At 41.9% G+C, this 27,285-nt stretch overlaps 1 protein-coding gene across 1 annotated transcript in view; it reads left to right on the top strand.

Annotated features, from left to right (window-relative positions):
• klf5l (Kruppel like factor 5 like) overlaps positions 1 to 25,468 on the top strand; it is a 37,070-nt gene extending 11,602 nt beyond the window's left edge. Inside the window, exons 2-4 of the mRNA XM_071914078.2 lie at positions 5,833 to 6,763; positions 7,157 to 7,216; positions 21,142 to 25,468. Coding sequence (XP_071770179.2) covers positions 5,833 to 6,763; positions 7,157 to 7,216; positions 21,142 to 21,320 — 1,170 coding nt within the window. The 3' untranslated portion in view covers positions 21,321 to 25,468. The remainder of the gene's footprint in view (positions 1 to 5,832; positions 6,764 to 7,156; positions 7,217 to 21,141) is intronic.
• The last annotated feature ends 1,817 nt before the right edge of the window (positions 25,469 to 27,285 follow it).

Genomic DNA, 27,285 nt, shown 5'->3' with positions numbered 1-27,285 from the left:
GCATCACAATAAGGAAGCAAGATGCTCTTAAAATGCCGTTTCATTGTGACTTTAATAAGATCAAAATACAAAACTGTGCAGCTTTAAACACAGGGAACTTGTTTCTGTGCGAGGCAGAGAGAGAAAGACAGAAATGCCGGTAGAGAGAAAGACAGAAGAAGACAGACAGGAAGCAGAGGTTCAGGGCGTCCCGGCCAGCGGGGGACGAGGCCAAGGGCACCCAAGGGTTACAGCTGCCAGCACCCCGGCAACACAGGGCCTGTTTGTCCCGTCCTGAAAGGCGGCGGTCCTGGCAGACAGGAGCGCTCAATGGGAACCAAAGAGAAAAGCTGTTTTTGTTTTTTTTTTCCTCAGTAAATACCCGAGTCTTCCATTTCACCCGCCGCTCAGATTGCACTGATGGCAAGGCAGCGATGAACGGTACATTTATCAGCCTGCGTGCACGTGTGAACACACACACACACGCACACACACTCTCACACACACACGTATGCATAGGCACACACAGACATGCACACACATGTACAGATGTACATAAACACACACGCATGCAAATGTACACAAATGCACATAAGCTTGCATATGCAAATGTGCACAAATACTCACTGTCTCTCTCTCACTCTCTCTCTCACACACACACACACACGCTCACACACACACAAACAAATACAACCATATACAACGAACCAAAGTTATTACCATAAACCAAAACTAAGACAAAAACTAGGTGTTAAAAACATGATTGTAAACTGAAATAAAAATAAATGTGAAACTGTGAAAAAACTAAAACTGAACTAAGACTGTCTTGTCTACTTGTAAAACTAAGGGGAAAAAAATGTTTTTCATTTAAAAAAATTTGGCAGATAATTGTAAGTGAAAAAATCATGTAAATGAATTTTAAAAGAATTTGTTTTATTGTTTGTATTACACAATACATGTATCAAGCATAAACAAAATACCTGTTCTGAACTTCTATCATGATCGTCACCTTGAAAAACCACTGCTACCAAAAACACTAAACTCTGACTAAAACTTAACATTTGAAAAAAAAATATTACAAAAAAAACTAAACTAAAACCATAATTATCCTGCAAAGAACAGAAATGCACACACACGCCTAAATACACACACGTAAATGCACACACACATACACTGACTCACACCCACTCATTCTCTCTTTCTCTTGCACACACACACACACACACACACACACACACACAAAGAACTGACCTCACAGGTTTAAGTGGCGATAAAGCGATAGCCCTCCAAGGCCTGAGTATGAAAACATATCAGCGGATTGCTAAGGGGGTGCTGTGTGTGTGTGTGTGTGTGTGTGTGTGTGTGTGTGTGTGGTGGGGGGGTGAGAGATTTGGAAGCGTTACAATCCCTCCACTGTGTTGACACTGCTGGCACTTGACGCGGCGCTGCAGCGGAGCGGTGCTGAAACGGCCCGTCGGCGCTCCATTGTGCCGCCCGTTCAGCCGGACATTCTGAGCCGCGGGACGGACCTCGAACGCATCAGCACCTCGTTGGATCATTTGTCCAGAATCAGTCGACCCGGTCCAGGACCCGGGGAACACTCAGGGTTTTGATTGTTGTTGTTTTTTGGCACATACAGCTCCCACTGATCTGTAACGGAGATGACTTTGATGAGTTATTCCTCAGATTTCATAGCAGTTTCTCCACACAGCTTCCCGGTTCCCCTCTGTTGCAGTGGTCCTTAAAATCACAACTCCTTAAAAGTCCTTAAAACGAAGCAATGCCCCCCCCCCCCCATCACAGGGAAACACTTCAACCGCAGAATGATTGGTTGACAGGTTGTTTCATTTGATCATCAGAGGAGACTGAGAGGCTGAAAACTTAGAGAAATGGGTAATAAATTTGTATAGCAGAAATATGTTTTTTTCCTATCCCATAAATCATCTTGTGACCCCCCAGAATTATCTTGCGACCCCATGGGGGGTCCTGACCCCCAGGTTGAGAACTGCTGCTCTGTTGACAGGCAGCCGTGAGTCATGGAGCCTTATATACAGCACATACTGTATATCAGTCTCACCTTCTCTTCTCAAGAGGTTTTTCACTTCATCCTGCAGTGATCAGCAGCTTGTTGGTCGTTAGTCCACCAGTCGGTCTCGGTCTCGGTCTCGGTCTCGGTCTCGGTCTCAGTCTCAGTCTCAGTCTCAGTCTGGGTGGAGACTTTCCAAAGGCTTCATGTTTTCCAGACATTTATTTGTTTACATTTTAGACATTTGGCTGAGGATCTTTTCCAGAGCGACTTATGATGGCGTGTTCTTTCTTTGTGGCGGTCAGCTGGGTTTAGACCTATGGATGCACCGATATATCTGCAGACTATCAGTATCAGCCGATATCAGCTTTAAAAAGCGTGTTTTTACCGCTTATATTTGGCCGACTGTGTACTTTTTGTGACCTTTTCTTCTACGAGTGTGTCACTTAACACAGTGGTTCTCGAGGGTCCTTGAGGGGGTTCCAGGGGGTCCCCAGCAAACTGATGAATTATTAAACTTCAGCATTATTTAATTTACAAGAAGTTAACACAATTAGAGAATGTAAAAAAAATGTGTGCTTTGATCATAGTTTCACTGTTCTCTGACAATAAAAATATTCTCAGATTTGGGTCAGAGACAAAATCTCATCAAATGGGGTCTGTGGCTCTAATGTGGACTAAATTAGGGTCCTTGATATGAAAAAAGTTGAGAATCACTGTCTTAATACAACAACTAACATGGTGTTTTGTTTTAAAAAAAAAAAAAAGAAGAATCACTTTGGACTCTGTGCTTTGGACTCTGGTAACTTGTGATGGGCATTTGTCATTATAGACTAAGTCAAGTCTCACAGTCAGTCATGTGACCTGTAAGCTGTCATATTGAACGTTGCGTTTATATGAATTCTGGCTCAGCGGATTTATTACAGTTATTATTTTACAGTTCAGGTTTCTCAGAAAGCTCCAGAGAGCCTCTGTGCAGTTTCCTGCTCAACAGTCAGTTGGAGTCCGTTATGAAAACGTCAGCGGCAGGTCAGCCGCCTCATTTCCACATCGCTATCAGTTTCATAATGAGCCTCTCGCTTTCTCTCGCTTTCTCTCTCTCCCTCTCTTTCTGTTTTTTCTTCTTCCCCATTTCTGTCTCTCTCTGGTACTGTATTTCTCTGTCATTTCTTTCTCTTCTCTCCATCCATTCATCAGGTTGTGGACTCAAAAAACCACATCAGTGCATCCAGAGTTAGACCGATCCATTTGGTTTGACCATATATCGGTCTCTTTCTTTCTCTGTTCTCTTCCTCATTTCTTTCTCTCTCCCTCCCTTCTCCGTCTCTTTCTTTTGTTTCTTTCTCTCTTATTTCTCTGCAATTTCTCCCCCTCCCCCCTCCTCCCTCCCTCCCTCTAGCCATTCATCAGTGATGTGATCTGTGGTAGCTGTTGGCATTGTGCGGATCAGATTTGTCTCTCAGGTCTATTTTTACCTGACAGTGTTTAGGTTTCGCTCGTCTTTCTCATGGCTTCCCCTTTGTTTTGGTTCAGCTGTGTTTTTTTCTCTTTTTCTTCTTCTTCTTCATGCATCACCTCTTCCACATCCATCTGCCACACCCATGGAGGGAACTCTCTTCACCTGCAGCATGTTTGTGTGTGTGTGTGTGTGTGTGTGTGTGTGTGCATACTTGAGTGTGTGTTTGTGTGCGTGCATACATTTGCTTGTTTGCATGCACGTATTCATTTCTGTGGTGCATGCGTACATGCATTGATTTTTTTGTTTGCTTGTGCATTTGTTTGTACATTTATGTGTGTGTGTGTGTGTGTGTGTGTGTGTGTGTGTGTGTGTGTAGGGCTTCTGCAAGACAGATCCTGCACTTAACGCCATGTGCACCTCTAAAGGAGGGACTGTCTGCTAGACTTTGAATGATAACACACACACACACACACACACCCACACACATACACACACACACACACACACACACAGAGAGAAGGCGTAGCTGTCACACACACCAGTTAATCAAGATTAAAAACACATAATCCTCCTCGACAGAGAGAAAAACCTGCAATTTATTTCCTTCCAGCGGCTCCCAACTGATAACATTTCTCTTATATCAAAGTTTTCTACAAAGCCGTATCTGCTCTATCCTTTTATTACTTTGACACCTGTAACACACATTTTATCTTGATTAAAAAACAGGATCCCTCCACATCAGACAGAATGGAATACCTTCTGATGTTTTTGTGTCTTGGTTTCTTCTTCCTCCGCTCTCTTTCTCCTTTATATCATTTTATCGACTGTCACTCTCGCCATCTTATCATGGTGAGAAAACACGATCCATCTTGGTCAGACAGACAGCAGCACCTGCAGTTTGTTTTCTTTTAACATATTCCAGTCAATCGAGATGAAGCGATAACTGCTGATTTTTTTCCATCATCTTTCTTTTTTTTTTATGAAAGCGCTGCTGTTTCCTCTCCTGCGATGTTGTGGCTTAATTCAGTAAAACATTTGTGATCGGAGGCGTCCGGTTCATAGCCCCAATAATTTATGTAAAGTTTTAATCCTCAAGATCCGTGTTTAGTTTTGTTGTTTGTTTGTTTTCAAACAGTGTGTCCAGCACTGTGACGTCTTTCTCCTTGGATTTTCTATTGATGCAGTTTGAGTTTCTCTTTTCTTTGTCTGTTCAGCCATGGTGGCTATCACTGCTCATGCTAACTACCCATTTATCATTTATTATTTATCACTTTATTGACCATTATGATGAGCTGCATTGAAACAGATGTAACCACAGCCTGAGATCAGCTGACCCGAGAGTCTGCAGGTTTTTCATTCCAACTAAACACAACAGCAGCTGATTTCACTGATTGGCAAACCTTCAACCAGAGAGGAGGAACTAGCCGGTGAACTCAGCTGCTGTTGTGTTTGGTTGGAATGAAAAACCTGCAGACTCTCGGGTCGGGGCGGCACGCGGCTGAGAAACGCTCCTCTAGACTGTTGGAATAACCGGAAATTTAAATTCGAGTGAAACTTCGGTTCCGTCGTTCCTAATCCGCTTCCCTCGTCTTGGCTCCGCAGCCGGGGCAGCGAGCTCCACTGGAAAACAGGAATGTGAGGAATGAAGGAGGGGAGGATGATGGAGGGACGGAGGAGGGAGTCCTGGTACCACCAGCGCTCCAACCGTCTTTCTTTCTTTCTTTCTTTCTTTCTCCCCCGCCTCCCTCCCTCTGTCACTTTGTTTTCTTCATTTGTCTCTATTAACTGTCCACTGGGTGGAACTGAGCCATGTCTCAACCACCTTATCATCGCCTCCTGCCCATTAATCTCACAAAATAATTACAGCGGTTAAACAAATGCCCTATCAGTGTCTGTGTTAAACAAATACATTCGCTGCTACTATGATGTTGCTGCAACATTTTCTGCGGCGCTCCGTCAAAGCTGTTCCAGTTATGAACTTGGCGTTTGGATAAAAGCATCCAGCAAACAGCATATTGTACTGTATGTTATGTGAACCAAAGTGCCGTACAGTACCGTCAGGACATATGCAGCATATCAGCACCATGCACTTCCCATTGAGCTATTGAGTACCTTTAACATTTGCTGCTTCATCACAACAAGTATACGAGGGTGGTAACCAGCTTCAAAAAGTGGATTTTCTTCAGCATTCAAAAATTTTAAATCCTTTGCCATCCTTCTTACATCCAATCTATCTATCTAGGAGATGATTGAGACTGAAGGCTTGGTTGGTATTATGTGAATTGTAGTTTGTAATGTTTGTTTTGAATGTTGTAAAGAGACATTGTGGTGAGTCTGTTCCTCACTTCTCTCTTCTGTCTTCCTTCAGACTCGTTTGGAGATGGAGAAGTACCTCCCTCAGATCAGCGGCGCTCCCCTCGGCCCGGCTACTGTGACCGGTGACAAGAAGTACCGGCGGGAGAGCGCCTCCGTGGTCGACGAGTATTTCTCCGAGGACAAGCCGACCGCTCCTTACAGCCTGAACATCAACGTCATCCTTCCCAGCACCACTCACCTCCGCACGGGCCTGTACCGGCCCAACACCAAGACGCTGTCCGCCCACCAGATCAAGACGGAGCCGGGGCTGGAGGTGCCCTGCTCCGTCCCCGCCGCCACCCAGGCCTTACCGGACTTCACCTCCGTCTTCAGCATGCCGCCCGCGGTCAACAGCCTCTTCATCAAACCGGACATGAGCTCCGGCGGCGTGGTCAGCGTGGCCGCCGGTCCCCAGCAGCAGCAGCCGAATTTGGACACAGAGCTTCACATCGGCCCCCCGGCCCCCCAGCCCCAAGTCTACCACATGCCCATCACCGGCGGCGACCTCACCATGACGCTTTCCCACAGCGGCCAGTCGGCGCCCGGCTCCGCCGGCGGCAGGACCATGCTGAACCTCGGCAGCGTCGCTCTGACGACGGCCAACGGCGACTACGTGATGGCCGAGCACCAGCAGCCGCACCACCACCCGTACTACCAGCCGTCTCCGGCCAACCCCCCCCATCACCAGCCCCACAGCCTGCCGCCCTCGCCCCCCAACTCCCAGCCGGGAAGCCCCGACACGCAGGCCGAGCTGCTGAGCGCGGCGGCCCAGTCTCCGCAGCTACCGCCCTACCAGCAGCGTCTGGGGGGGCTGAAGGTGCAGGGACTGTCCCATCACGCCATGCTGATGACGCACGGCCAGGGCGTCCTGACGGGTCCCAGGTACAACAGGCGGAACAATCCAGAGCTGGAGAAGAGGAGGATCCACTTCTGTGACTTCCCAGGTCGGTGCTTCGTTTTGTTTGGTCAATACACAGTTTGGGGCGTCTCACTGCAAAAATGCCGATCTAAACAGGCCAATCGTGTATTCTGTCTGTAAATTTTACTTTTCGAAGAACAAGAGAATAATCTTATTTCCACTGGTTTTCAGTAAACGAGTGTCACATGTTTAAAATAACATTAGACCAAGTTGCATTGAAAGCAAGTGAAATGATCTGACTCCATTAGTGTAATATTCTTACCTCATGTTCCTTCATTGGTGTTTCATCATTCTCGTTGAGTCATGGGTGAAAAACAACTCAGATAACAGAGCATTGAGGTAAAGTTTGTGTCCCAGAGCAATATGAGGTGAGCACATTTACGCTGACTCATGCTTTTTCTCTGTGATTTCTTTACAGGATGCACCAAAGTTTACACAAAGAGCTCTCATCTGAAGGCCCACCAGAGGACGCACACAGGTAAGAAAAGGGGTTTTCTGCAAATATTTTGACTTTATATGTTGATACAACGGCCTGCACCAGCGTGCAAAACGTGTAAATGAAAATTAAACGACGTCTGTAATCATCCAAAGCTGCTACCTGCATCATTTTGTGGAAGCGGGACCTAAATATCTTTCTTAAATATCTTAAAGCTGTTTGACCTTTTTTACTATGCCATAATATCATATTGTGAGATTCTGTCCTTGTTTGGTTGGATGTTGCCCATGATGCCATCTCATATACATTAGCTTTCCCATCAAGCCTTTAAGGGATTTACTTTTCTTAATCCAGGCCAGGTTTTCCTAACACACTTTCAGCAACACGCTGCTTCACAAACACACAGTGACACAAATTCACACTGAACAACCGCAGTCTTCTGCTGCTGGACACTGAGCAGCTTCTCTGGAGCATGTGAGGGTTAGTGGCCTGGCTCAAGGGTGCAGTGGTAGTTGTGGAGGAAGGGGAGACTATTGACCTTATTCACACGGCGGCCATTTTGAAACTCTACCTGGAAGAGTGAGTCTACAGCCCAGCTTTGTCCTGTTGTTCTGAAAAACATAATAGAGACAAATGGATTTCAAGAATCCAGAAGGATATAGGTTCATATTTTAATATATTTGGCACATTATTGCTAGCTGCCTAGTTAGCTAGCTAGCAGCTCGCTAGCTAACTATCTTCCCTGCTAAATTCAAGCAATTGTTGTGGTTGTTGTTGTCGAGATTGCTGCTAATTTGATAACTGTTGTGTTTATCTGAAGTCCTCACTTATGTGTTGAAGTCACACTACATACAGTATATGCCTTTACTTTCCTTTACTCTCTCCTCTACAAACCAGTAATCCCTTAAAATAACCTTACATTTACATTAATTCACCCCTTAATTCATTCCACTTTAAAGACCCCTTAATGTTTGACTGCTTACTTTCTAATTCAATGTAAAATTCAGGTAGACAGGAACTTTCCATTAAAAACTCATTAACAACCCTGTAAACCTGCACAAAAGGCATGAAAAATCCCTTAATTTCTAGTGTCTTCATGAATCAACCCATGAATAAATAAATATACCAACATACCAACAACCTTCCAGTCACAAGCCGCCCCTCTAACCACCAAGCCGTGGCTTCAGTTAGCTTCACTTTGTGTATTGTACATTTTGTAACCAGTTTCGATACGCCTAGCAACAACAATAAGAGATGAAGAACGTAACATCGACGAGGATAAAAGACAAAGAAGCTACATTAAGAGTTTCCTTAAGAGTTTTTCTTTTTTTTTCTCCACCGTGTTCCTGCATGCCCGAGCCTGTCCTGCCCCGCTTCCCCAGAGAGAGAACAAAGGAGGGAGGGAGGGAGGGAGGGAGGGAGGAGGGGGAAAAAAAGAGGGAAGACACGCAATTATGGTGAAGGCCAAACCAGTTACTCCTGCTTTTCAGTCCCTTTTCAGAGGAGGGAGGAGGGAGGGAGGGAAGAGGAGGAGGGAGAGAGGAGGAGGGAGGGATGGGGGGAGAGGGAGAGGGGAGGGGAGGGGAGGGGGGGGTAGAGTGGAGGAAGGCCAGTTTCGATGCGTTCACTTCTGTAAGATGAGACCTGTAGACTTCCCAGCAGCCTCAGACCTGCAGCATGGAGATTTACTCATCTGAAACATGTTCAGAGAGATAGAGAGAGAGAGAATGCATGAATGAATGAATGAATGAATGAATGAATGAATGAATGAATGAGTGAATGAATGACAAAGGAGAAAAATCGATCTCCCCATTGTCTCAAGTAGATAGGATGAAACTTTATTGATCCCGGTGGGGAAGTTTAGTCGTTAACAGCAGCAAAAGCAACAGGATACAGCAGGGAAAAAAAGATCAAATATGCAAGTAAAGCCAGAAAATACAATAAGTAAAACAATAAAGCAGTAAAATAGAATGTAAGGTTATATAAACATAAGCTAGGGACCATTTCAACACATGTTAACTGTATTGGTGGGAAATATGCCACAATAGCTTACTTAAATATGGATTACTAAATGAGAAATATGTGTATAAACATAATGTAATAAAAATATAAAAATATCAGTATGTGTGCAGTATGAAATAGTGGAGCCATTATGAAAATATAATTAAATATAATTAATATCATTGAAACTGGGTGGTAGGGAGGTTTAATTGTTGTTCTACCTCTCTTTTTTCCTTAATTGGGTGATTAAGCCTGTTGGTGTATTTAACACACTGCATGATAATCCTCTTCATCTGAACTCACACCAGCCTGGACACAGTTCATGGTTGTAGCTCCCAACACCATCTGAAAAGGGAATAGCACATACTCTCCCCCTGTGGTCAACGACAGTGAGATTAATATTAATGAACGTGAAAAATTGTTCCAAAATGAAATATTTGCCATTTGAAAAAAGTGACACCTACTCTTACAAAATGATTGATCGCACAGAATTGATTTAAATGATAACAGGTCACGGTCCTTGGTTTATTTTAGTGATACTGAATGAAGAGCTTCAGGTGTTGCATTTTTTTTACAAATTGGATAATATTTGGAAAAGAACTCCTCAGATCTGTCTTTAGTCATGAACTGACTGTTTACAGGCCATTTATTATGTAGTAGTGACTGGAAATAACTAAGTAATTCCAAGTAAAATGGTGTAAAGATGTAATAATTCTTTATAGCATTAGAACTACTAATATACATGTAAAATACATGTAAAAAAAAGCAGCTTTTTACCGGACTAGGCCCGTTCTGTTTCTGTTGTTATTCTGGAGTACGTTTGTGTACCTATGTGAATATTGTACATAGTCAGTACTGATATGGTATATAATGTATCACTGTATGTATTCTATATTATAAACAAATGAAAACCTTATGAAACAGGTGTCGTCACTTTCTGTAATGAACGGAAGACAAATCAGTGCATTTTTAACTAGTTGATCCTCCAGCATCACTCTAATTTTTCAAAGTGTGTGGTAGAGCCACTTATCTTATACAATTACTGCTAAAAAAAAAAAAAAAAAAACTTGTTTTACTTGTGTATATTACTCAGTAGTTACCAGTCATTCTAATACTATAACTACTTATCACATCTATTTTACTTGGATATTACTTAATTATTCCTGGCCTGTAATTTAAAGTCTTACCAAAAAGTCAGTTTCATGGTTATTTTCCCAGCATGAACAAAGATCTTTTTTTTTTTTCTTTTTTTTCTCACCACAGCTCTGACTGGACAGGTGGGAGCATGAACCAGTCTGCTCTCTTTCTTTGTCAATATTTTCTTTTCAAATCCTGTGTATTATGTGTTGGGTGGATGAATGGCCGTCTCCCATCAGGCCGTTCTCTCTGTCACTCTGGACTTTTGTTCCTGGTTCTTCACGCAGCGTTTAGCCTCTGAACCCGACCTGACAAACCTGTCTCCCCCCCCCCACCCCACCCCCTCCCACGCCTCTGCAAGACTTCCTTCTGTTTTTTTACCGCTGTATGTATTTGATGGATTGATAGACTTACTGCATATTACAAATGCATTGAAGTTGGACAAATATGAGTTTTTAAAGGCCGATTCTGACACCAATATTTTGTATAAAAGCTGCTGATAACAGCTATTTGGTGCCAATTTTCCATATCTTTATTTTTTCCGTTTTCAGGCCAAAAGATACAAGTAATCCATGTTTCCCCCTAATGATTTGATTCTTGTCAGGCTGGAAAAACCTCCATTTAATCGAAGATTTAATCCAAGAGACACTAAAACTCTTGAAACCGTACACTGAAAATGATTCGCGATGAAGGAAACCCCGTCACACCACCGGTAAACAATGCTGACCAGCCGATATCTGATAATCAATAAAAGGCCGATCATCGAACTCTAGTCCCAAAACCACAAGTCAGTGTGTTTCTACTGTGGAGCGTCTGACCTCAGCCGCGGGGTGTCTCTCTGCCCGCTGAGCTGCAGGACTGGATGTTGTGTGTTTATACAGAAGGGACCTGAAGAAGCCGCAGTCAGCGAAACGCAGCGTGTGTTTGTCTGTGTCTGTGACTGTGTCTGTGTCTGTGTGTGTGACTGTGTCTGTGTCTGTGTCTGTGACTGTGTCTGTGTCTGTGTACACAAACGGGAAGAAAAGACTCCTCAAGGCTGTTTCTTCGGCTGGAGGAGTTCCTTCTTTCTGTTTGTGAGTTGGAGCTTCCCTATTTTGATTACTTTTTGCCTCCCAAACACCTTGCCAATTGTTTCCACACTATTGCTGTGTACGCACACACACACACACACAGTTATATTTTTTACATTTGCATGGATTTTATACTCTTTTTTTTACTATGCTTTATGTGTTTTAAATAAATCTGTTGTGGTGGGAAAACCTCGTACTGCATCTTCAAAGTGTCGACTTTTCAGGAATTAAGAAAAACAGCTTTATATTTTAAGATGGAGTTAAGGCCTTTTCACTCAACAGCGACAGTGTGTGTGTGTGTGTGTGTGTGTGTGTGTGTGTGTACGTGCGCTTGTGCTTCTCTGTCCATGCATGCAGTTTTCTGTCAGGCAGGAAGAATGAGCGGTTTCACCGTACGCATCATCATCATTCCTCTGAACAGTAGTAACCTCCGTGTTTTGCGTCAGTCATCTTCAACATGTCGACGAGGCAACTTTGAAGTGGTGACAAATCGTTTATGTTCGTTTCACTTCAGTGAGATTGCGATATATGACTTTTCCCTAGGGCGATAGTGACAGGAAGCAGTGTGTGTGTGTGTGTGTGTGTGTGTGTGTGTGTGTGTATATCTCTTTTGCACATTCACTTTTCTGCCTCGTCACGTCTGCCGTCACCGCTGGCAAACAGACAAAACTCTACTTGTTGAAAAGTAGCATCTAGGGCACAGAATGAAATGACGTCATTGAGGATTTTAAATTTACAAAACGCTAAATATCCATTTTGTGGGGAAAAATCGTTGCAAAAAGTTGGTCATTCAGTATCACTAAAATATTGAGGATCCAGTCTGTAAAAGTGTCATTTTGTCAACCGAGGACATAAAACGTAACATAAAATTCCTTAAAATGCACCAGAATTTGTTTTAACTGTTTGTTTTATTCTATAAGTGTAGGTCTCACTTTTTTCAGATGTTGGATATCCCATTTTGTAACGAAAGCCTTTATTGGTGACCTATTCAGCGCTTGATATTTTGGAGTAATCATCTCTGGTCGAGGTTTCCCTGATAAGATGCTGATTCTAACTACGGGTCCCCAGAGGGTCCAATGTTGTTGTTGGCGATTTGTGAGCTTCTAGTGTTAATAGAGATATCTGTAAAGGAAAATGTAAATATGCTACCAAAGTGAAATCTTTAACTTTTAAAGCTACAGTATGCAACTTTTTGCCTTGAGTCAACTAGGTGTATTATTAGCCCCGCCCCTTCTTCCCATCAGTTGGTCAGGTTTCAGCCCCGACACCTGTCACTCAAACGTCCCAAACGTCATTGAAAAGCCACATTCAGGCACATGGAGGGATTCACAGAGTCCCATTTGTTTATTATTTTAATGTGAAAAACATTTGCATATTGCAACTTTAACGATTTTGAACACTTTGCATTGCACAAACCACTATCATTAGTCCCAGTGTTCTTTCAAACGGCCTGGTGGGGAGAGTTCTGGATCAGCCTGGTCTGAAGCTCTTTTTATCTGCAGGCCAACGGACTCCGAAAAATTTCCATCCCCCCGTCGCGTAGCAACATCCAGCAAGCCAGATCACATTTTCCCTGTAAATACACTCCTGCTTCACTCTTATAGTTCTGTGGGAACGGCAGCAGACTGGAGCTTAGAGAGGCAGGTTGTCGGTTTGAATCCCTGTTGCAGCTTGAGGGAATTAACTCTCTCTGTGACCAGCTGGCTGTATACTGGACGGCTTCCAGCTGTGAGTGAGGAAAGGAAAGGAGAGAGGAAAGAGTACTACAATGTCCTGCTCAAGTAGAAGTACTGTTATTTGCTGATATTTTACTCAAGTAGAAGTAAAAGTACTGCAGTAAAAATCTAGTGTCTGATTTAAAATGTCCTCAGAGAAATGACAAAATAAAGTGCAGAAACAAAGTAAAGTCAGATTCCTCTTCTCACTGCGAATGGATCCACAGTTTGTCAGTTTACGTTGATCCAGTTTCTGCTGCTGATGGAGAGACACACAATCATAAAATAACAAAAAAAGCATAAAAAAGCTACTCAATTACAGTAACATGAGTAAATGTAATCAGTTACTTCACTCTTGGTATTGACCTGTGTGGATGTGAAGCGGGGCGTCGCTGAAATAGAGCAAGCGAGAGAGGGGAAAAAAGAAAAGAAAGAAGGCAAAGGTGCCAAAAACAAACAGTTTCGAAAGTCCAGATTGAACTTGATGCCTGCGAGCAGTTCGAGTGCATCACTATCTCCGGTAATTCACAGCTCCGCTATCATAACAATCTGAAGGTACGGGGGGCCAACCTTGACCGTGGCAACAACAGCCATTTGATCTCTGCACGTTGACAGATGTATTTGTGTTAGAGTGTGTGTTTGCGTGTGTGTGTGAGTGTGTGTGTGTGTGTGTGTGTGTGTGTGTGTGTGTGTGTGTGTGTGTGCAGTGCTATCAGCCTGATTAGGGAACCCTCCAGCCCTCTTCACAAACACTAACTGAACTGATAAAGCTAAGAGGTCCACAAAGAGTTTATGGGCGTCCTGGAGAGCCTGAAAGTGTTTGCTCTTTGACTCAGTAAAACCCTGCAGAGACGGTTATAAAATGTTATTATTGTATTCTGTCATATTGTATCCCATATATTGTCATTTATGACGTGGCGTGAATTAGAAGAAATATTGCACATGTTGTTTGAAAATCTGCCGTTTCTCCTCAGCTCTCTTTATTTCCTTAACAAACATTTCTTAATGATTCATGATCATTCGAGGATCATGGGAATATTTTGTTGTATCTGTATATGTTGTGCTCCTTACTATTTGTTGCCTCCAGTATTGTTGATGTAGGAATTGAAGCTTATTCTACTATTGCACCCACTATAAGTCACCAATAAATGTAAATTCATGTTAGAAGAAATGCAAATGGTTATTTACAGACAAACAAATGGCTGTTAAGTTAGAAAAATAAACATCATGGACACTTTCCTGTTTTTAAACTTTGTAGTAAAGCAATGTTGTTTTTTCAGGTTTGTAATCAAACGTATCCAAGGAAGTCAGAGTTAATACCTAAAAATTAGTCACTCAAGTAGAATTTTAACACACAGAATTTCATCATGTTACTCTGAAAATCAAAGTGTCTCGTTTAAATCTAAAACTAGATGTTCACTGTGCAATAAAAAGTGACGCCGACAGTCACAAAACGATTGATAGCATGAGATTAAAACACATCACCACACTTTCTAAGCAAGAGGAGGCAACTGAAGTCTTTTCTATTTAGTTTTCTTTTATTCATTCTGGAATAAACTTCATTTTGGAATAAAACCAATCTAGAGCTTCAGGACCTGAGGCTCCTATAGACTCCTTCTACACACTGGTCTTAGTGTGTGTGTGTGTGTGTGTGTGTGTGTGTGTGTGTGCTTTGTTTGTGTGTGTTTGTCCATTACGGTCTATGACGTGTCCATGCATGCACTCAAAGTACATTAGCCTGTGTGTGTGTGTGTGTGTGTGTGTGTGTTTGAGAGAGAGATAATGGTTTGGCCGTTTCTAATCAGCTACCTGACCAAATACCTGCTGTCTGTTGTGTACAAATGTCTGTAATGACGATCCAGCCTGATGCCTTCAGTTTGAAGGAAAGTTTTTGGGAGATCGGCCCGTTGATCAACTGACCTGTTGAGTGACGTGAACACAGACACCAAAATCATCCATGTGTCCCTGGAAGATCTTTCATTCCAGCACTCCATGCTAACACTTTAGCATCCACTGTGTTGAGTGATAGTAGGCGACTAGCATGATCTCAAAAGTGAGAAAATGAGAACTTGTAGCAGCTCTAAAGCTAAATGGTGAATCATCTTAAATGATATGCGGCCAAGCCTGACTGTTTTGTGTAGGAGATTGGTAAAAATTTCCCCAAACGAGACAAAAATACTTTACTGTTATGAACTACCAGGAACTACTTTCCCTGTTTCCATAGGAAGTGAAGGTAGTGGCTGATGGGATTTTGCGGTGGATGAATACGCGGTCGCTCACCTGAAATACACCTGGCTACATCAGCTATATTGAGTTAATGTTATGCTAGTTAATGCTATATAATGCTAGTTGCCTATCACTCAACATAGTGAATGCTAAAGTGTTAGCATGGAGCTCCAGAGCCAACGATCTACTGGGGACACGTGGATGATTTTCATCCGAAAAACTTGGATGGGAGCAGGAATGTATAGATGGACGGGGGAAGGGGGAAGGGGGGGGTTCCCTCTTAAAGACAACAAGCACTTGCACCTGACCTTTTTGGCAGCTTGTTTAGGGATAAACCCGGGAAGTGTGTTTGTTCTGTGTGTGTGTGTGTGTCCTGTTTCACCAGCCTGTTTGCCAGCACTCGGGGGATAATAGTCTGAGGGAGGCGGTTGTGCTTTTGACCCCGGAAGCAAAACCAAACACACCTGCAGGCCGACAGACATTTGTACTATACCTCTACACACACACACACACACACACACACACACACACACACACGCACGAAGAGTGGTTTATTTTAAAAATGGGATATTTAAAAATGGGACACTCCTCCTGTGTATGCTGGGCGCTCTTTGGATAAAAAATGTTCTCTGGTAATCATGAGCAAAAAGAGAAATCTGCTGCACTCCAAACATACGTTTAAAAGCCTTTATTCTATCTGGCTAGTCATAATTGTCATTTTTTTTAAATTGCACCCAAAGGTGCCCACAGGATATTCACCATTTGTGGGGGAAAAGGACACCTACTCTTTACTCTTCACCCTAAAACATTTGTGAATTATCATTTACGTTATTCGCCATCTTGAGGCATTTGTTTGAAAAATAGTCACATTATTGTGGATGAGATATTTTTGTAATATTACCCATGAAATTGGAAGTGTGTTTGTTGTTTTTCTTAAAATAAAGCCATTGGTCAGCGTTGTAAACATTTTGGGATAAAACCCTTCACATTTACGCTCACATACATGCATGCAGACATTAACTGCAAACACACACACACACACACGCACACACACACACTCTCTGTATGACCATATAAAAGTGTTTCCCTGTCACCTTTTGCCCCCCTGTGCTCTTTGGACCCCCTGCTTCACTAATGGTTGTCAGTAAGTGATTGATGATCAATAGCAGCAGCTATCTAATCAGCACTAATGGGGCCCATGCTGGTAATGAGCGCTTGATGAACCAAACGGCAAAGAACAGTCACACTCCCTCTGTAGAATGACTTCTTCAAGGATTTTCAGCCCCAAGACCCAACTGAGAAATCTAGTTCTGTGGGACTGAAGTTTATTAAATATATACAGTACAGTTAGCTGGTCCCCACAGGCAATTGAAGTGTTACACTCCACTTTTTTATTGAAAAAAGTGACATGTACTCTTACAAAAAGGGTGATAGCTTAACATTAAAATGATTTTAGGTCGTTTTTTTTTAAAGGATAGTAACTTTTTTAAAGGATATTTAGTCCTTGGTTGACAAAATAGTAACACATTTACAGACTGGATCCTTTATATCTTAGAAATATTGAATGATGAACTCTAGATAATGCCTTTTCCCCCCAAAATGCATTGATAACGTTTTCTTTATTATGTTATGGAAATAAACTCTTCTATTTTTGGTCCTTCCCCTCAACTTATGAGTTTTATTTCCTTTTCAGTTCAGTTTTGTTGATTCTGAGACATTAACTTCCACATTGGCTATGATTTTTTCCCTGCTGTGTGCAGACGATGATTGATGATTGATGATTAGCTGACTGTTTGGCAACAGCACATTGTGGCACAGCAGAGAAACGTCAGTGTCAGTCTGGGTGTGGTGGGATAAGCGTCAGGGCAGATTGACTTGCCTCGCTGTTCTTTGAATTTACAGTTTACATTTTAGCCATTTAGTTGACACTCTTATCCAGAGCCAATACAGTTAATACAGCAGTGGAACCAGCTTTAGTTCCTAGATCAACAGTATGCAACCACTAGTGAGGAGTGCAAGAGTCAGTGGTAGAGACATTTTAATTATCAAGTGAAGAGTTTCATTCCAAAACAAGAGATCCACCATTTCACAAAGCTGACACATACTCTGATTGGTGGTATGACAGTAAAGCACATTATAGGTTCATTTATAAGTTGTGAGACCACTTAAGATCTTTTCTTACAAAATTCAATCATCTTTGTTTTTGAAATATTGACTAAGGAATTTCAGGTAGCAACATTTTTTTAACATTTGAGTATTTTGGAACAAAACCCGTCAAATATTTTCTAATGCACATCTTGGTTTTATCAAGTTGCCAGTGGCCTCAACTCAACGTTGTTTGGGCATACGCCTACTTTAGCAAACAAATCGCAGGCAATCAGATTGTTTCAGTTATTATTAGAAGATTATGATTGTAACTACCAAAGATAATTTGCTTTGAAATCTGAGATTAGCTAACTGCATGTATGCCTACAGCAAATGTCTTTTGCTGTCTTTGTATTTTAGCCAAGTGTCCTCCATTAGCTAGTTAGGTAGCTAATGTTAACCCAACTGAGTCTCTTCAATATTAATGCAGTCCAAACCGGATAATTGTGTTCTCTTCACTTTATTCAGGGTTAGGGTTACATTTCTTTAATATATTTCTCTTTCCTGCTACTTTCAGCCCAATATGGCAGCTAGCTAGTTGGCTAACAGACTATTTGGCTAAGGTGCTAAAGCAGCTAAGCTAATCTCAAATCCAAAAATGCCAAGTCAATATTTGAGTTCTGTTGGAGAACGTTCCTCCCAAGTTTTCCTGGAGAGAACAAACTTGTCAAGAAGAATTAACTACAGTTAATGATGGGCTGTGCGCTTGATGTCGTGCGTTTGGTTATTTAAGACCCACAGCTGTTCATTTTCCCATCTGTTTGAAAGGCTAGACTGTAGACTGTTGCGCTGTTTGGACGTGATGCATCGTTCTCGCAATGAATCTTGGGGCTTCGTTCTCGTCGGTCGAGTCGCCGTCTGACGCTTCCTCAGCTGTAAACTCAGGGATCTTTATCCGTCCTCTGTCCTTGCACTCTTTTGTTTTGGAATTGTACTTCAGCTGTTAGATATTACGACCAACGCGTCATTGGGGGACACAAGAACACACAAGAGCACATTTTAAGACGCTTGCCTGGTTTGCTGCTCGCTGGGGAAAATGCAAATGTTCTTGGTGATGAAGTAGGAAACTACAGAAACGCTCTGATTGGCTGAAGGAGCTGCTGGCTCCAGCATGTCAAAACATGTTGAGTTGAGGCCAGCGGTGATGTTGCATTATCTAATATAGCATAGTCATAGTCAAAAGAATTTCAGTGCCTATGTTGACCCGTCCCACCCAAAGAGAATACACAGGTGAACCAGCATTGACCACACACACACACACACACACACTCACACATACACACCGAACTTGTTAACTTTTAAATCAAAACCTTTAATCTCCAAAAAGTCTCTTCTGTCAAATAAAAAAACCCAAATAAAAGCAGTTTTATAATCGCTCCCTTTCTCTCTCTCTCTCGTTCTCCCTCATTGTCTCTCTCCACCCGCCCGCCCACACACACACTTATACATACTTGTTCTGATAGTGACAAATGCAACTGTGTAAATAAAGGTGTGTCTGTTACCCCTCCACTTAATTTGGCAGAACGAGTATAATATGACACGCACACACACACACACACACATCACTGCTGTCAGATCCTAAAACGACATCGGCCCAGAAGTCAACTTTTCAGGAATTTAGAAAAGCCTTTTGAGGCGGGCGACCGTGCATTTTTTAAATTCTGCGATGGCTTCTGAATGGCTTTCATGGGCCACGACCGCACGCTCTGTTGATTCAAGTAAAGACATGAAAATCACTGGAATTAGAGTTACGAGGGTTTTCCGTGACAGCAGCGATATGGTCTCTCTCTCTCTCTCTCTTTCTCCCTCTCCCTCTCTCTCACAAATACACATACTTGGCTTAATAGCTAGAAATATCTCTGGGTAAATAAAGGTGTGTATGAGTTACTCTGCCGCTCCATTGACGAGGTGCAGCAAAACAACGCCGGCATCTCGTTATGCATTCGTTGGACTGTGTGTGTGTGTGTGTGTGTGGCCAGTGACACAATGGTTTGGTCCATTGTCTCAAACCTAGCACAGTCCGATCTTATCGCGCTGTTCAGCTTCATGGAAATGAGTGGAGTGTTTACAGTAGGGAGCTGTACAAACCGCAAGCACATACTCGCTCGCCTACACTCATAACTGCCATTTAAAAATGCCCTGATAGCGATTCGTTCCCCTTAGAAACACAGCTACATGCAGGTCCATCCTTGTTCACTTGGCAGGCCCACACACACACACACACACATTCAGAGAGACAGACATTAAGACACACACACACACATTTTCTCACTCAGTCCTTCAGGTTGCTCTGTTAAATGTTAGCGCCATGGTGTGTTGGAATTTGTGCAGGTTTGACGGGGTTGAAACGCTTCCTCTTGATTTGGATTGAAGGAAACATTCGGCATTTCTTTCCTATGAGATATTTCTCTCAGCGTCAGACTCGAGGAATTATATGAGGTGTTCATTTGCAAGGCGCTTTATAGCCATTTAATGAAAAACAAAGGAGCAGTACACAGGTCGTCCCCAGCGAGTGATGCAGACCGCCTCTGGGCCAACCTGGAACAAACACGTCTCCTTGTTCTGACCTGTAGTCAAGTGTAGATTTTGAAAATGCCACAACAACGTGGTGAAATACATAATTTCCCCAAGTTTCATCAAACTTTGATCAGACTTTACCTGACGTTTCTCAGTCAGTACATCTCCAACACACAGAGGATCCAGTCTGTTAAAGTGTTATCATATTGACAACCAAATATTTAAAGTCACGCTGAAATTAAAAATTACTATTTCGCATTTTTAGCTCATTCAATCATACCATACACCTATTTGACCTGTTTTTATATCAAAATCACATTACTTTTACTTCTTGGAAAACAAAATCTTCTCTGATGACTTCACTCCTCCCATCAAATCAAACTGCCTTTCTCTCACTAACTGATCTCCCATTGGTTTTAGACTTTTGATTGATCCCTCCCTGCGCTATGTCCCGCCCCAACATCCTGTTTCAACAGGAAATACATCACATTAAGAAAGCAAGACGCTCTCAAAATGCCGTTTCATTGTGACTTCAAGTTACCTACTAAGAGACGGTGTCACTTTTTTCATTTGGGAACAAAATCCTCATCTGCTGTCCTCAAAGTTAGTGGGTTGTTTTGTTCCTGATGTGATTGTAGCATCGTGTCACCTTTTGGCTCATGGTCTTATCTCATAAATATATAAATGTTCGATGTGGGGGCGGCAGTTGCTCAGAGGTTAGAGCGTGGGCTTATGACTGGAAGATCGCCAGTTCAAATTTCCGGACCGGCTAGAAAAAGTGGGTGGAGAAAATGAATAAATAACGCTCTCCCTTCACATATTTTTTGGGCATTTTTATCTTTATTTGAGAGGTGAAAGTGGAGAGAGACAGGAAACATTGGGAAGGAGGGAGGGGCAAGACATGCGACAAAGGTCCTAGGCCAGATTCAAACCCAGGACGGCCCTGTCGAGGTGCTGTTGAGCAAGGCACTGAGCCCCCTACTGCTCCAGCAGACAGCAGAAGACTGTGGCTGTACTGGGCAACAACATGGAACTGTATGAAAGTGAATCAGGGCCAGTAGACTTTCTCTGGATAAATACAGGTTAAAAGAAAGATGTTGTTGTTTACAAAAATGACGTAAGTATTAAGTATGGTTTCTCCTCCTCTGTCCTGCAGGTGAGAAGCCGTACCGCTGCACCTGGGACGGCTGCGACTGGCGCTTCGCCCGGTCGGACGAGCTGACCCGGCACTACCGGAAACACACCGGGGCCAAACCCTTCAAGTGCGTCGCCTGCAGCCGCTGCTTCTCCCGCTCCGACCACCTGGCCCTGCACATGAAGCGCCACCAGAATTAACTCACACACACACACACACACACACACACACACACACACACGCAGTATACATACATACATGACAACTACCTGACCGTAACAGCATTGAAGGAATACACCAAGTTTTTGTGAGATTGTCCCAGCAAATTATTCACTCTGTTGCTCCATGCTAACACTTTAGCATTCACTACGTTGTGATAGAAGCATTATCCAAAGTAAGAAGACTGACCGTTTAGTGATAAAAGTTATCAGTGTTTTTTATTCATAAGATTCATAAAAAATGAACCAACACGTATTCATCCGCTGCTCGGTGAGTTCACTTCCCAATCTATCTTCCTGTGGAAACAGGGAAAGTAGTCCCTGCTAGTTCAAAACAGTATGTTATTTTTATAGCATATTTCATGTAAATCTTACCAATCAGCTACACAAAACTGCCGGAATTAGCCACATATAATTTAAGATGACTTACCGTTTAGTTTTACAGCAGTTAGTTTCACAAAACTGCAGCTAAAAGTTGAGTGAATGATCTACCGGGGACACGTGGATGATTTTGGTGTCTGTTCTCATCACTTAACAGGTAAACTGAGAAGCTTGGTATATTCCTTTAAAACATGCACCGGTCACACACACTATATAAACACTCACACAGTACATACAGTATGTAAACATACATAACTATACACTAAAGCATACTGTGCAGTCATGCAACACAGATGCTAACATGCTACACACACACACACTTCACGTACATTACATTACAACTATTGCAGTGATCAGAACTGTGGTGTCAAGCTCCCACGATGCATTTGGGGACTCAGATTTCATCCTGAAAAGTTTTTTTCTTCTCCAAACAACATGAAATATTGCTTTTCCTACAAATTCGCTGCCAACTTCGTCACCACCACCACCACCACCACCACCACCACCATCATCATCATCATCATCATTTGTCATTTGAGGTACGAACTTTCAAGCGGAGTTGGAGAGAGAAGGCGGGGAGCGTGTCCTCACCTCTTTGTTCTGTAAATATTTGTTTATATCTGTGTGTATATGTGTGTCTGAAAAATACAACGAATGTATTGAGATTTATACTTGACTTTTTTTTTTTTTTTTTTTACACCTGATGTTAATATTATTAATATTCCATGTCGATGATGGTTGAAACTTCCTTGCGACATAATCTTCCTGCGGGGAAAATTAGTAAATAAATAATCAACAGAAACTATTGCAGAACTTTCTATGGAAAAGTTAATGATCGCCTAGTAATGCCTATTTCCGCACAGGTAATACCTGTCGAGCCCAGAGAACAGAGCGATTTGCCAATGTTTGTATCCATGACATTGCCGGTTGTCACGGCGACCAAGCTCCTTTGATGACAGTTTGCGGTTGGCTTGCAGTTTCTATTCAGTTCTTTTTTTTCTCTCCCTTCTCGCTCTGCTGTATTTGTTCAGAGAGAGAGAGAGAGAGAGAGAGAGAGATGGGTGGGTAGACTTGTTATGTAATCAGTTTGTTTTCCTGGTTGTTTTTATGTACAGCATGACTGGTACACTAAATTAGCCTTGCACTGGAGTCTGTACCTTTTTATGTGTTTTTAATTGCGGAGTCAGTCCTGGAGGTTGAATCTGTTGTTCTGAACCCACCCTCCTGGTTCCAGGTTGGGACGTCCAGAGTAGATTGCTCTCTTTGCCAACAACAGGAATTAGGAGGAGGAAAAAAATGTGAACAGCATGCTGGACTGCACAGAACAAATGAAGAGTTTGATTCCATGAAAGAAAACATCCACTGTCTGGAAAAAGTGGCATCTGCTCATACAAGAAAAAAAAAACAAAAACAAATTATAGTCGTTTGCAAAAGATGGTGCGTAATCTGCATTAGTGGTTGGCAAAATAGCACTTTTACAGACTGAATTATCTATATTTTAGAGAAAATTGGTGCTACCTGAAATCCTTCAGTCACCTTTTATAAGCAAAGGGCTGAAAATGATGCATAGCGTGTTTCTCTTTCAACCCAGCAACCACTAAGTCAGAGTAGGTGTCTTTTTTTATATTTATCCCATTTTGGAATGAAACTCTTCACATGCTGTTTGTCAGTAAATATCATCACTGTGAGGAGGCTTGGTGTCGGTGTGAAGAAAGGCTGACCTTTGAAACTGGAGCTTCACTCCTATCAGCCCACACTAATCCTTTAATTATCTTATTCTTTTATACTCTGTTTGTCCATCTGAGGTTTCCATAAGAAGAGTTTTATTCCAAAAAGCTATATGTCCATTCAGGAAAATAAAAACATCACCTATCTATCTATTGAATATCTCTAAAGCACAGAAGATCCAGTCTAAAAATATTATCATTTTGTCAACCACAGACTTTGGATTCCTACTATGTTTAAAAAAAAAAAAAAAAAAAACAGAATTTGTTTTAATTTTGTGCTATCAGTCATTTTGTAAGAGCAGGTGTCGCTTTTTTCAAACCTCATTTTGGAATGAAACTCCTCCTGTATCGTGTGTTTATCATTCCAGTTCATCTGTTTTCTGCAAGTCGATCTACCTGAAAGAGTCTCAGTTGTTATTGCTCTGTCAAAGTCCAAATTGGCCTCTAACTGACACACTGTAGTTTTTGTTTTTTTTCTACCATGCAACATGCACGCCAGTTTGTCTGTGCTGACATTATCCTCATGCAGAGCGTTTGAACACATGGTTTGGTTTGTAAATCTAAACCAAGCCTGGAGAGACAAGATTACTGACATACAAGCCCTTCCACCCTATTCTATTACTTATTCTTACTATCGCTATTACAGCTGATGGAGGGAAGTGGAGCTGCAGCAGATGAAACTGCAAACAAATGGCAACAGAAAACAAAACCACCAAGTGACGGAGCTGATTCAGTGATCAATAAGACAGACTATAAACATCCTGAAGCTTTCTTTAAAAGCAATACTTGCCTGTCTCCTCTTTTTCCACATTTTTGGGTGAGAGTCAAGACGTGTAGTCTGCTCCTCCACCAATCAGAAGTCATGAAACACTTGGTCCAAAATGGCAGTGTTTGCAGTGCATCATGGTCTACCACCCCGACGTTGAACCATCACATCAGTTAGTTGAGACTAATGAAGCATAAAACTCTTGATTGGGTTGAATCTGTACAGTATGTTATGGCCAAATTTGCTAAATTACAACAAAAGATATTAACTAACTCATTTGCTGATTAAGATTTCGCTGATCTCACCGTTTTAGATTTCACTCCAGACTGTTTTCGCTCCTCAGACAGACTCCTCGCTCTGTTTCTAGCACTTCGTTCCTCAAAAGAATTTGTTCAGATATCACAGGATGTGTTGCCCCAATCTCAACATGTAGGAACGTATTGAGAAATCACACTGCATGTACTAGTTGTGCTGTGTGTAATGTGTTTTTTTAGGCATATTTAAAGGAAAAACTCCACCTTAAAACATTGTGAGACAGTTAAAAAAAACAGTTATTGGTGATGTACTTTGATGTAGTTTGGTGACAAAACTTCATCACAAAATCACTGCTGGAATGAACTGAATGTCACAGATTGATGATTTGTAACTGTCAGAGTATTGGAAGGTGGATTTTTCCTTTAATACCACACCAGGGTCAAACAGTGTGTGCAAATAATTCTTAGCATTTTTTTTAACCTGCCTGTGGGAACAGATGGGAGACGTTCGCCACACAGCAGAATACAAGTTTAGACAATCACAAGTCAATTTTGGATATTTTTCTGTGGTTTACGCTGTTTAGATTGTGCTGATGCTGCAAACCCCACCCATCTGGTACACCAAGGGGGTTAAAACAAGCATGAAGAGTTCTATGTGTTTATTTAGGGGAGACACATCCTGGTATTTCAACGCTATGATTTGATATTTTTTAAGTTTTTCCTTCCCAAGGAAACAAGTTCTCTGGTCTCTCTGAAGCAGGGAGCGCTGACCACCGACTGTGTACATAACTGTAGTTTTATGAACAGAAGACTTTGTAAATATTTGTTTGGTTTTCCTATTATAATATTAATATTTCTTTTTTTTTTGTTGTTTTTGAACAAAAGGGAATTTAGATCGGTAGTACGCGAATGACTGTTTAATTTTGTTTGGTTTTGATACTTCATGTGTGTATGAGAATGAATCAATTTATGTACAAATTAAAAAAGAACAACTACGGTTTATTTTTTGTGTTTTCTGTTTGAGTAAAATGCTGCGATTAAATAATAAAAAGCATTCATAAATAAATATTGGATGGGTTTCTTGTTTTTTGGGCCTTGGAGTTTATCCTGTCACTTCAGCTTCAGTCAACAGTGGATCAATCTTTCTGTTTAGCTTTGAAAATGAAACCAAGAGACAAAGATCACGTATGAGGTGTTTTTGTGTCTGGTTATGGAATATTTAGCGTTTTTAACTTATATTAAAAAAAAATTTACTTTTTAGGCCTCTTCTGAAAAGAAAAATCAGGTTCAAAGTTCAATAAAAACGAGCTTAAAGGATAATTCCCACCACAGAAAATGTTATGCACATTTTCCACTGCACCTTTTCATGACTTATTTCCTTCCCTCTTGCAACTCCAAACGATATCAAAACCACATTTCTGAAATGGTAAGTGTAGTAACATAATCCATGGAGAAGTGTGCTTCTATAAAAGTTTTCCTCGCCTGAAAGAGCATTTAAAAGACAATGATCTAATCATAACCAAAAGCTTATTTCTCATCAGCTGCAGATTTTAAAATGTAGAAAAATAAAATGCAGGACATTATGAAACCCCTGTAGCTACAGGTTCCCATGCAAAACCTCCAGGAGTTTACTGTCCAATAAACCAGCTACTTGTGAGTCATGTGACTTTTGTTTACAAGTGAACCAGTCAACTCTTCCACTGTGGTTCGGAGCAAAGAAAACAAAGTGTAGGTGTGATCACAGAGTTTTACACTGCATGTTGTGAATTGCCTTTCTGCATCAGTGAGGTCAATTATAAACTGCATGATCTGAATCTCATCTCTTGACTTTCACAAATATTTGACCTTCTTGTGGATGTGGGATCTTTGCAGCACACTGACAGACAGCATCCTATCTGGGAGAAGACAATATAATGGGTAAATTATTAAGAAGACGTTATTGACAGCTTTTGACAAGACGGGGTAGAAACAGAGTTAATAATTGCCCCGGCATCGACTCCTCTGCAGGTGAGAGACGGTGGATTGTGTGTGCGTGTCGCGGCAGGTGAAAGGAAACCCTGCCAGCAGCGCTGCTGGGGCTTTGCGACACAAAAGGACCTGCTGGGTTGAAAAAAAAAAAAAGCCTCAGTCACAAAGCGAGCAGAATAAGACGGGGCATAAAGGCATAAAGGCAGAGAGGGTGGAGTCCGCCGATGCATTTGGCTGGCATGTAAAGTAATCATTATGTTTGTGCCAAGATGCTTTCGGCCGGGAGCCACAGCAGAGATTTGCCTGATCATCAGGGACAACGCCCTTTTTGTTACAGCAAGTGTGTGTGTGTGTGTGAGGGTATGTGTCTTTCTGTGTGCATGTGTCTATGTCTATATACATCTTGTATCATTAACAAATGTGCAGATGTCTCTATCTGTATACATCTTGTATCATTAATAAATGTATTTGAATGCTAAGTGCATGTATGCATATGTAGCTGCATGATAATGAAAAACAACACAACAGAATACATTATTTATACAGTAGAAAAGTGTTAAGGCAGCACCTTACTGTACTTACCACAACATGTTTCATGGTTGCCAGGTTTATTCTATGTCATCCCCCCTCTGAAGACTGTTGCCACACATCTGCCCCCCAACAAGTATGGCCACACAATTATGGCTAACTGATAGTCCTGATTATTTTGCCAGATACTGCAATCACCATTATTAATCATGATTATTAGTCTTGATGATTTGAGGAACAGTTATTTTCCCGCACTACCGGCATCTCATTTCAGCAAATTGATTATGTTTCAATATTGCTGATATGCCAATATTCTGTGAATA

This window comes from Centroberyx gerrardi, chromosome 11 (genome assembly GCF_048128805.1).
Source record: "Centroberyx gerrardi isolate f3 chromosome 11, fCenGer3.hap1.cur.20231027, whole genome shotgun sequence".
NCBI classification, from domain to species: Eukaryota; Metazoa; Chordata; class Actinopteri; order Beryciformes; family Berycidae; genus Centroberyx; species Centroberyx gerrardi.
The sequence above is the reverse complement of the archived record's forward strand: the minus strand, read 5'-3'. Positions and strand labels throughout refer to the sequence as shown.